Source organism: Pseudorca crassidens, chromosome 1, assembly GCF_039906515.1.
Source record: "Pseudorca crassidens isolate mPseCra1 chromosome 1, mPseCra1.hap1, whole genome shotgun sequence".
NCBI classification, from domain to species: domain Eukaryota; kingdom Metazoa; phylum Chordata; class Mammalia; order Artiodactyla; family Delphinidae; genus Pseudorca; species Pseudorca crassidens.
Window position 1 is genome coordinate 146028340 of NC_090296.1, and position 12110 is coordinate 146040449.

Genomic DNA, 12110 nt, shown 5'->3' on the forward strand with positions numbered 1-12110 from the left:
CTTCACTTAACATTTTTTAGGGATGAAAAATGGTCATTTTTCTCAATAACAATAATTCCTGTGATTCACTTGGGAGAGTCAAGGCTCTCTCCGCTGCTTTACAGAAACAGAAAGCTTCCTGCACACACAGCTCATCTGTGTGATTCTGTATAATTGTAGCCTCACCTCCCTTGCTTCTCCGAACCAAAGAAGCCAGCCCTGCTCACCCCAGTTCCCAAATGTACCGATGTACTTGAGGGTGAGTCCCTGACCCTCAGGAAGTGATTTTCTGCCTGAGCTTTTTGAGACACTTCCCCCAAGAGCGCCCCCCTCCTGCTTTCCATGCTTGTTCTCTTCACGTTTTCCCTCCTTGGCTTCCGCCCGGTCTCTGCTGTTTTTGGAAGCCCTTACATGTATTTTGTTGTCTGCAAATTGATCTCCCTCCTGATCTCACTGAAAATGAAGTCTGAGTTTTTGTTTTTCCTGTTGCTTCTGAGCTCAGCCTGGAACATACCAGTTCTGATTTTAGGGCAATGAAAAACTCTATTAACTACTGTCCCTATTCGGAAGAGAAACTACAAAGGTCATCACAAAAGGGTTTTGGGTCATGTTAGCTTGAAGAAAATGAATCAGGGCCTCAGCCTGGAGGTTCTTATAGAAGAGATAATAGCAGAGCTCTGTGATAGAAACTTGCAAAAGAGCAGTCTTGCAGGATGTTGAGGAAGCACAGAATTTCTGGCCCTAGCCAGGCAGGAGCTTGCATGGTGCCCCTCATTCCTGTATCCATCCCCTGGAGATCTGGGGGAGGGGGGCCCGAGGGCAATTATAGGAGTCCACAGATTACCAGCAGCATCTGTGTCAGTGTGAGCATGAAATGTAATTATATGCTTAATTGCAAGTTTAAGTAGATCTTATTTTGACTAAAGACATGAGTGGAACCTAGGTTCAACCTGAGAGATGTAGGCCACATTGTATCATGTTCATATACGGAAATTTACATTAACTTATAGAGACTAATAATCACTGAATTGAGCATCTAACCTTAAACAGTTTATCAGCATTAACAATGGAAATGTCACTAGGCCTTTGTGTAATTATTTTGCTAATTGTCTTCCTTGCTATGAATGGAACTACTTTCTTATGAGGTCTGATGTGTGATGTTAGGTCTTAGTAATAATCAGGCTATCACCTTTATCAGTAAAAGCATTGACTGACTTCTGTATACTCTATAGAATTTTAAAAAAGGGTTGAAGATACCTTACAGAAATAGAGCACAAAGAAATTATAGTAAAGAAGAAAATATTGGGAAGGAAAAAATGAAAGAACACAAGTTGCATGCTGTAAAAACATCCAGTATTCCTGCTCTGGGCTTTTGGCTCCAAGCTTCCAAGCAGGCAAGGCAGAGAGGGAGCCACAGTCAGGGGCGTGAGGCAGACACAGATCACTCAGAAGAGAAGCTCCTTTTGATACTTCCATCAGAGAGAAATTTCCTCCTCTGGCCGATCAAGAGGATATTGTGTGGTATAAACAATGTCGTCAACAACTTCCTGGCAGCCTTAATGTTCCTGACAGCTGCTGACTTAAAAAAATGCACAGTGTGAGAGTTGAGGGTTAAGTTTTATTTGGGAGAAAATGAGAACTATAACTCGGGAGACAGCATCTCAGGTAGCTCTGAGAAACTGCTCCAAAGACGTAATGGGGGAGGTCAGTATATATGTGATTTTGGTGAAGGGGGAGTATACACAATCAAGCACATATTTTTTTGCAGAAGGTTTCTGCTAGTCTCTTGAAGGTTACTGCTAATCCCGAGGGGCAGACGTCACCATGAAGGAATTGAGTGCTTTTCTAGATACGAGGAGATGCAAGAATTGGGCTCATAAAATGGTCTCCTGAAAATATTAACTATCTGAAGACCTGTTCTGCCAGTTTTTCCCAGGGCATGGAGGGCCTCATTTCTGCTCTCCACCCTGAACTCCTTTCAGGGGGAGTTGAAAGTCAGCAGCTGCAGCAGCATGTGATTTAGTCCTTGTAGAGGTAGATGGCAAGTGCCAGTTTGTAGCTGACACAGCCATTAATTTCTTTCTTTTTTTTTTTTTAATATTGATTAACAATGTAATGTTAGTTGATAGAAGTTCATTTCTTTTTAATTTTTTACTTTTTGGCTGTGCTGTGCGGCACGCGGTATCTTAGTTCCCCGACCAGGGATCGAACCTGTGCCCCCTGCAGTGGCAGCACGGACTCTTAAGCACTGGACCACCAGGGAAGTCTGTGATTAATTTCTAATGACCCTTCTTAGAGTGTTCATCAGTGTCAGCCAGAGTCATTAAACCAACACACAGTTCAGTGAACACAGTTCTGCCAGTGTCGGAGCAGTGTGATCCAGGCCCACAGCTCTGCTGGCTTAATCCTGGGATAGACTTTAGAGTCTCTCATTTGAGGAAGAGACTTGTTCTTCCAGCAGTCCTCCCTCATGATTTGTTTCACCCAAACGTTTGATAAGTATTGGGCAGTAGTTTGGCAAGTTTCTGGAAGGTAGATACTTTGTATTACCGATAGGAGATCTATCTGTAGACTCTCACTGCAGGTAAATTTGAGGGCTCTTTTTTTTTTTTTTTTTTTGGCTGCGTAGCATGTGGGATCTTAGTTCCCTGACCAGGGATCAAACCCGTGCCCCTATAGTGGAAGTGTGGAGTCCTAACCACTGGACTGCCAGGGAAGTCCCCAAATTTGAGGGCTCTTTTAACTGCCCACTTACTTGTTTCCAGTCATGTGTATAGACACATAGAGTCCTTGTTGCTGGTGCCCTGTCATCTTGTCTGTATCTTACTTAAATGCCAACTAATAAGATTATAAGCATCAGACATTTTAATGCACAGAATTATTATATAAGCTCCATTTGAAAGGAGACTGAGCTTTAGGGGAATATCTGTGGTATCAATAAGAAACTCATTCATTCATTCATCAAATTCAATAGAGCACCTACTAAGCATCGAGCACCATGGTGAGTATTGGGGACTGTGTACCCTGTTGCTTTCCTTTGATCAGGAATTTGAAAATTCCCACCTGATCTCATTTCCCAGTGGAGAAACAGGTAGAGACCTGAAACCCACATCTTTAAGACTTAGAAATTCTGGGTGATCACCCTAAAGATATGAGACCTGGCAACTGGATAACCAGTTAGAAGGAAATAAACCTGTCTTTTTTTTTTAAGTTTTGAGGGTTCTCTAGCCTTTTTATTTTCACTCGAAGTTTAATTCATTTTAAATTTCCCCTTTGGTTTTCTTTTCTCATCATTACAGGAAATTGAGTACAAATTGTACAATTTTCTTCATTGTTTCAGATTTTGAGATCCAGAGTGAAAATGGGGAGAACTCTAACCAAGACATATTTGAGGATGTTGAATCACATGAAATGTTCTCCGAAATGCCTGAAGGGGAAGGCATTCCACAATCTGACTGGGAAAGTGACTTGGAGAGAGACTGCAGCTCCCGGGGGCCCCGGGGAAACACCCCAGGGGAGGACCATGGGGAGGTGCCACCCCAGAGCAGGGAAGTTGGACAGCTCATAGGCCTTCAGGGCACCTACCTGGGTGAGAAGCCCTATGAGTGTCCCCAGTGTGGGAAAACCTTCAGCCGGAAATCCCACCTCATCACGCACGAGCGGACCCACACAGGAGAGAAATACTACAAATGCGATGAGTGCGGAAAAAGCTTTAGTGATGGTTCCAACTTCAGTAGACACCAAACTACTCACACCGGGGAGAAACCTTATAAGTGCAGGGACTGTGGGAAAAGCTTCAGCCGGAGTGCAAACCTCATCACCCACCAGAGGATCCACACGGGAGAGAAACCCTTCCAGTGTGCTGAGTGCGGCAAGAGTTTCAGCAGGAGCCCCAACCTCATCGCCCATCAGCGGACTCACACGGGGGAGAAACCGTACTCGTGCCCCGAGTGTGGCAAGAGCTTTGGAAACCGGTCCAGCCTGAACACACATCAGGGGATCCACACGGGAGAGAAGCCCTACGAATGTAAAGAATGCGGTGAAAGCTTTAGTTACAACTCCAACCTCATCAGGCACCAGAGGATCCACACAGGAGAGAAGCCGTACAAGTGCCCCGACTGCGGGCAGAGGTTCAGCCAGAGCTCGGCCCTCATCACCCACCGGAGAACTCACACGGGAGAAAAACCTTATCAGTGCAGCGAGTGCGGGAAGAGCTTCAGCCGCAGCTCCAACCTGGCCACGCACCGGAGGACCCACCTGGTGGAGAAGCCCTACAAGTGCGGGGAGTGCGGGAAGACCTTCAGCCAGAGCTCCAGCCTGATTGCACACCAGGGGATGCACACGGGCGAGAAGCCCTATGAGTGCCTGACATGTGGGGAGAGCTTCAGCTGGAGCTCCAACCTCATCAAGCACCAGAGAATCCACACGGGTGAGAAGCCCTACAAATGCAATGAGTGTGGGAAAGGCTTCAGCCAGCGCTCCCAGCTGGTGGTGCACCAGAGGACCCACACGGGTGAGAAGCCCTACAAATGCCTCATGTGCGGCAAGAGCTTCAGCCGGGGCTCCATCCTGGTCATGCATCAGAGAGCCCATCTGGGAGACAAGCCATACAGGTGTCCCGAGTGCGGGAAAGGCTTTAGCTGGAATTCAGTCCTCATCATACACCAGCGAATACACACCGGGGAGAAGCCCTACAAATGCCCCGAGTGCGGCAAAGCCTTCAGCAACAGCTCCAATTTTATCACACATCAGAGAACTCACATGAAGGAGAAACTTTACTGAAGGGGCAGAGAGGGAAGGTGAGGGACTGGCCCAGGAGGGCACTTGCCACTCTGCCCCCAGACAGGGATGTGTCTGTAGAAGAGCCATTCTTCCTAAAGGCTTGTTGGGGATCTTTGCCTTACCCCTACTCACCCTCATTTCTAGGATCCCATCGTCTTAGTGGTCAGAGTCAAACCCCGAGAACAGAGCGTAGGAATGGAAGGTTGGAAAGCTAGGGCTTTTTCTGTCACGTTTCTTGACTTGATTGGCTCCTTCTCTCTCCATCCTCTGTGCCCCAGTTTCCTCTTTGGTAGAACAGGGGGGATATTTCTCTGTGTGGAACAGAAGACAGCATGGCCCACATTTTAGAGAAATACCAGAAACCTGTTGGTGTTGTCTGGTCGTTCTGCTGCCAGTTGTTGGGCTAAGGTGCCTTCACCCGAGCTGCTAGCATCCCAGGGCCCCTGCCATGGCAGAACTGGCCCTTCCTGCCTTTGTGTCCTGGGGTTTGATTTCGGGTCAAGGTGGAGGGGCTTCTCCCATTCTGAGTCATCCGCATGAAGCTAAAGCCCTTTTCTCGTTCTAGAAAGTGTCAGGAACACCGGAACACGAGGGAGTCTGGCCCAGAACCAGTGTCCCAGTACCTTCCCATTGATAGGAGTTGCCCGGGGCCTGCCAGGGAAGGCATAAATGGAGATGTATGTGTTTGCTCTTGTCTCTGCTTACTGTCCTGGGGTAAGTCGGCTGTGGGTCGGTGGGGACACATTTATTCTTGCAGGGTTTTAGTTTTTGAGCGTGAGGTGAAGTCAGAGCCGCCAGCTGCCTCCCCCTGGTGGATGGTATTTCTGTCTTCTTCAGGGTGAAACAGTCCTGCACTCTGCAGGGTTGCCTTGTGTCTTTACCCCCCAGATACATGGCCCTGTAATCATCACTCTGTGCACTTGTCGTTTTTATCTTATATATGCAGATCTAGAATTCTGTCTGGTAGCTTTTGTATACAAAGAACGTTATTTTTAAGGAAGTGTTGATTTTGAGGACACATCACCTGTACCCTGGAGAGATTTGGGCTTGAATCAAGAGTTGTCCTACAGATGTCGCCCTTGATCTTGGGATGCTACCAGGGCTTTGTTCTTGGGTCCTTGAGCTATGAAACAGTAAAGACAGGATGATAGCAGGTGAAGGGCTTTGTTAGGAGGGAAGAGGAGGGTAAATAGGCTTTTCTCTCCTACGCGTAGGGCCTGCCTTCAGAACGCACCTTGGTTCTTACAGGGTGGATGCTCCAAATTGCCTAATAAAGTACAGTCCCACTCTTTTCCTGAGTCTGTCTTTTCACATGTGTTAAAAACCTGAACTTGACAAACCCATATCTCACTTCCCCACCCAACTCACCTCCTGCCCCAGGCTGGAAGTGGTCCAAGACCTTTAGGGGGAAAGAAATCACTTGCTTCAAAGAGCACACCTTTGGGTGAACCTAGTCCTGTGTGCTTGACCAGTGCACCCACCTCTCCACTGCTCTTTGCTATCTCTGCATCCAGTCTGTCAGCCAACACTTGGAGAGGCAGCTTTGGCTAAGGTGCCAGATGATTCCCAATGGTCTCCTTGGGAGGCCATCTCCATCCAGAATCAACTAAGTTAGACACAAGGAAGCTCTGGGCAGTAGCAGTTGTTACACCAAACCACGTAGGCTGTGAAATCCCCGTCACCGATTCCATTCCTTCACTTACAGGGCAAACGTTTACTGAGGGCGTGTGTACCATCACCATGCTAGGTGCTGGAGAAAGGTTGTGAACAAGAAGTTCCGTTACCTGTCGTCATGCCGCTTTACTAGGAGAAAGATTTCCATCTGTCTGGGAAGATACAAGAGCTGCCCTGCCTGTAAGGGAGAGTGGACAGGCGGGTTTCCTAGGTGGCATTCAGTTCTGGAATTTGGGTTGTAGAAATGGTGTTTTTTCTCTTTCCCTTAAGCTCAACTTGAGAAAAGAATTGGTATTAAGGTTTTTAAACCTTTCTAACTAAGTTTCTTTTTTTATTCCTCCCTACCTGGTATAAACACAAAATGTCCTGGAAAGAAAGGAAGCCAGATTAGCTGAAATTGCAGAATTAGACTGGAACCAGGTTGGGGAAATGACAAATGGTGGTTCTAGAAAGGTTGAGAGCCCATTGCTTCCTGTCCTGCTTGCACCTAGAGGGGGTCTGCAGAGGCAAGGAGGGGTCTTCATGCCGGATGTGTTGGATGGAAGGACACGGCCTTCTTCCCCTAAAAACAGTCAAGAAGCCCCAGCCCCCTCGGCAGATCTGCCTCTGCTACATCTCTGTTCACAACTCAATTACACCTGTGTCTCTGTAACAAAGACTATTTCCCCTTCAAGGTACATATATTTAGGGACCGAGTTTTTGTTACCAGTTTGTTTCTAAGTTCATGGGAACAGCCTTGGGACCATTAAAAACCTACAGTAAATGGTTTTTTTTTTAAGGCATCTTCTTTACCCTCAGTGTGGCCCCCAGGCCCACCTCAGCAAGTCTTTCACGTGACTTTGGTCACTTCCCTCTCCCCGGCCCCGCAGTGGCCGCCCTGTACCCATTGCCCCTCAGACCCACGCCAGCCCCCAGGCTCTGCTCACCTCTGAGAACCTTGAGCCTGCCAAACGTGGCCTCCCTCAGTGTCCCAACCAGCAAACTTCTGTGTATCAAACCCTGTCACTTCCTTGCCTCCGGGCTCAGCCGAGATGTGTGCTTTTGGTTTAATAGTCATCTATCTCCACCTGTCACTTGCCTCCACCTCCCTCCAGGACCCAGGACCTTGCTTATCTGCTATTTCCTCTCTCGATTTCCAGTCTCTCCCTCTCTACTGGCTTCTTCCTGCAACTTACTCACCTCCTGCCCTTGTTCCTAGAGCCTCAAACTTGCATGTTCAGAACTCAAGTCCCCCACCTGCCTCCCTTGATCAGGGTGCTGGTTCCACAGGTGTGTTTCCTCGTTGTGAGTAGCACTGCCATCCACTCGGTGTCACCCAACCCAAAAACCTAGGAGTCGTCCAAGACTCTTCTTCCCTCGAATCCCTTAGAGCCGTTTGGAAATCAAGCCCTTCTCAACTTTTCCCAGACCCGACCCCCCTGGCGTAGTTCAAACCCCTGCCCGACACTGCAAAAGCCCCCTTCCTGGTGCCCCCCAAGCTCCCTCTGGCCCTGCTTCCCGCTGCTCCATCCTCTGTTGTAGCCAGAGTGAGCGTCCTTCCACAGCAAAGAACTGAACCTGTCACTACCTAGCTTAAACCCTCCGGTGCTCCCCCATCCCCCTAAGGAGGGCAGATGAGGTCTTCCTGATGGGGGCCTTCCTGATGGCCTTCCTGATGGGGGCCTCTGTGGAACCTTACGTTCATACCTGGCCTTGCCCTCGTCACCACACCTCTATGCCCTTGACCATCCTCGCCCCCTGGCAGCTCCCCTCAATGAGCCCTGCTGGGCCTCGTCTCTCTGCTCCCTCTGCTCCCTCTTGTGGATTGCTGGGCTGCCCTGTCTGCCCAGGGCACACCTGCACATCTTTGAAGACTCAGCCTGGGTACCACCCCCTTCGTGAGGTCTTCCCTGCACTTGCCTGGCGGACGTGATCCCGCCCACCACACCCCTGAGCTCTCCAATTTCGGTGCCTGTGACTCTCATTGCATTGACCTGTTTCGTGATTCTGCCCTGTCCCTCTTCGAGTTTTTATGCTCACACCCCTACTGAGGTTCCAAACTCTCTCTCCAGCACTCAGAGCAGGGCCTGGCATGTGATAGGAAGTCAATAAATATATGCCAGTTGGGTTCTCTCCATACAGTTGTATGTAAATGCAAGAGGCGGATGGAGCCCAAAATTCTGACCTGGAAAATGGGTTAGGTTTCCTACACTTCCCTTTGGTAAGATGATTAAGTTATTTTTAACTTCAGTGACCTTTCACCTCAGTTACAATTTATTGGTATCAGTGAATGGAGACACAGCGAAAGACATTTATAAAAACCAACCCACCAACCAGAATCCTAACGAAAAAGCTTTTGTTTTCAAAATGTCACAGATCATCAAAAGTCAGTGAAAAACATGCATCCCCTTTCTTATAGCTAACTCCGTAGTACACCATCTATTTCTCTTCTCTCTGGGCAAGCAGTGAAGCTTGGAGACTTTATCTTACTCTCACCCTTTTAATCCCAGGGTATTCGTATAACTATATCCTGAGACAGTTCTTGTTTTAACTTTTTGTTGAAACATAACACACAGTGACTTCCCTGGCGGTTCAGTGGATAAGACTCCATACTTCCAATGCGTGGGGCACGGGTTCAATCCCTGGTCAGGGAACTAAGATCCCACAAGCTGCCCGGCACAGCCAGAAAAAAAAACGAAATATAACACATAGATAAGTGTACAGCTCATATAATTTTTACAAACTGTATACACCTGTGTAAACAGCACCCTGGTCAAGAAACAACTTAGCAGCACCCCGAAGTCCCCCCATCAGGTCCCCTCTGGGTCAGTAATTTGTCTCCTCCTGACCCTGTTCTGAAGTTTGCAGTGGGGCAGGTGGAGTGTTGGGAGCTGAACCGACCTGGCTCTAGACACACTTGTGCCACTTGTGTCACTTTTAATAGAGATTTTACATTTTGAGGCAGGTCATCATGAGACTTCCTCTTGTTTTTCATGGAATTTTATTTCCTTTTGGGTTGCATTTCTGGTTTACAATAAGCCATAGTAGCTTAGTGTAACACAATTCATGGTTCAGTATGTACCTTGCCCTGCACCTGTGGCTTAACACGCTACTCCTGAAGTCAATTAACCCCGCTGCATTATTACAGCCACGAGAAACACCTAAGGAACCAATGGAGAGAATAACAAAACACTAAAATAAAAACAGCATATTGGCTACTCCCCTAGTATCAAGATGATCCACAACTGTAACTGGTCCTTCCTTGCACGTGACTGGTGGTCGCCCTCCCCAACCCTTTATCCCTGATGGGAGTCCTGTCTCATAACCAGGGAGCTGTGCAGGGGCCCGGTGTGCTGGGCTTGCCCGTCCCACAGTCTTTCACAGACAGACCTGGAGTTTTTCAAATACAGGGCCATTTTAACCTCCCTGCTGCCTGGCCCTGTTAAGCTATTTCAAATCTCTGGACAGAATATTAGAGTCTTTCCTTTCTCTCACCCTCTTGACTTGATAAAATAGCCCGTGGCCACAGAGGAGGTGAAGGTGGAATCGCACGGATGATGCTCAGGTCGTGAGACAGAAGGTTGCAGAGGCCGGTGGAGAGTAGGGGCTGTGGTTAATTCCCTTTGGTGCTCCACCCAGCCACTGGTGCAACTGAGCTCTTGCCTCTGGCATCAGCAGAGACTGTGGCTCCTGGGCCTACCTGCCCCTCACTCCCTCTCCCCTGCTCACTCTTCCCAGTGTCCCAACTCTGTGAATTTTCCATCCATTCAAAGGCCCACGGCAGCTGTAGAAGAATGGCTGCTGGGAGGAGGAAGGTCTGGCTCCGAGGAAACACTTTGCCCAGGCCCCTCACAGCTCACAGGCCTTGGCAGGCACAGTGTGTCCGCCGTTTGTTTGCACTGTCGGTGTCGGGGCAGGAGGCCTGCCAGGATGCCTCGGGGTGGCGCATCTTGGCAGATTTACCACTCACGAGTTCCAGTCCCCAAGTTTCATGGTGCAGGCACCCAGAGATGACCGGACACTGGGTGGGAGGCTCCTGGTAACTAAATTTCCGAGAGACCAATATTCCAGAAGCCCAATTATTATTCATTTACTTGGGGATCTCCAATCCTAAGCCACTTTCAGAGCACCCCTTGTTCCTGGTCTCCAGTGACGGAAAATCGAAATGGTGGCTTTGTGATCAGACAGTGGCTGTTGATGAGCACGGATTGAAAGAAAGGGGTCATGTGACGCACCCCCCTCAGGTGATGAATGCTGCACTTCAAAATCCCCTTCTCTTCCCTGCCCCCCCAGCGCTGTCGGCTCCGTCCCCAAGATTGCCTCGTTAACTTTTTTTTTTTAATTTTATTTTTATTTTTGGCCGTGTTGGGTCTTTGTTGCTGTGCGCGGCTTTCTCCAGTTGCGGCGAGTGTGCGCTGCTCTTCGTTACGGTGCGCGGGCTTCTCATTGTGGTGGCTTCTCTTGTTGTGGAGCACGGGCTCTAGGCACGCGGGCTTCAGTAGTTGTGGCTCGCGGGCTCTAGAGCACAGGCTCAGTAGCTGTGGCGCACCGGCTCAGGTGCTCCGCGGCATGTGGAATCGTCCCAGGCCAGGGCTCGAACCTGTGTCCCCTGCATTGGCAGGCGGATTCTTAACCACTGCGCCACCAGGGAAGCCCTCGTTAACACTTTCTTCCAGGTTTCCCTGATGAACACGCCCCCTTCCACAGACAGGTTAGTGTCACTGGTTAAGTTGGAGTTAAGTGGACGATCCAGTGGGCTTAGGAGACAGTGGTCTCCACTCAGTACACGTGGCTGTAATTAGTTGAATTCTTAGAGCATACGCTTATTTCTTTCATCTCAAAATCCTTGTCTCCTTACACACTGCTTGTAAATCCCTCTGTGCCATGTTTTTCTAACATATCAATGGTCTAGAAACCACCCTCTTGCTGAAGAGTTTCAGCACTATTGTCACTTGCCTCTCTCAGCTGTCCCATGTGATGCCGCCTTTCTGAGACACTAGCTCCTGCCTGTCTCCCTCCTGTTCCTGTCCTGAGATCTGTGGTGCAGCGGATGGGGTATTGGGAGCCAAAGAGACCTGACAGGCCTGGTTCTAGACACACCTGTGCCCCTAACTAGCAGCATGACTAGGGCAAATCACTTCTGGAGATCTCGTTTTGCCTCACCGGCTCAGCTGATGCCCGTACTTGCCCATCCCATTCCAGAAGGCTGCTCGAAATCACTCGGTGTGGCGGTGAACGTTGAAATCCTACTGTCTCTGGTAATATTGATAACTCAGATCAAATGGAACCTGCTTTCACCAAAGAATGGACCTTTCTAGGTTTCTGAGACCAACTGTCCTCTGAGGAACCAGAAAGCTTTAGCTGGGAAAACATCTCATCTGTGTAGACTCTTCGGGGGCCTCTAGTCCCAGTCCTTGGGGAGTGTGGCTTGCAGCTCAAGGGCACGTATGCAAGTCTTCTTGTTTGGAGGATTGGATGTGGTTTTGACAGTGAAGGTGATAGGAGCTAGGTTTGGGACGACCCTTTCCAGGTTTGGTTTTGCTTCCAGTGAAAGTTCCATTGGCTCAGGAGATCCCTGAGTTAAGGGAATGGCACATGGAATACTTGGATTAGTCATTTTCCATTTTCTTTTTGTAACAGTGGAACCACTTTTTCAAGTGAAACCTTGAAATAATAGAAAACATGTAAAAGCAGAG

At 48.7% G+C, this 12110-nt stretch overlaps 1 protein-coding gene across 1 annotated transcript in view; it reads left to right on the plus strand.

The window, feature by feature from the left end:
• The window catches only part of ZSCAN2 (zinc finger and SCAN domain containing 2), a 36784-nt gene that overhangs the window by 14292 nt on the left and 10382 nt on the right, over nucleotides 1-12110 (plus strand). Inside the window, 1 exon segment of the mRNA XM_067697570.1 lies at nucleotides 3320-4714. Coding sequence (XP_067553671.1) covers nucleotides 3320-4714 — 1395 coding nt within the window.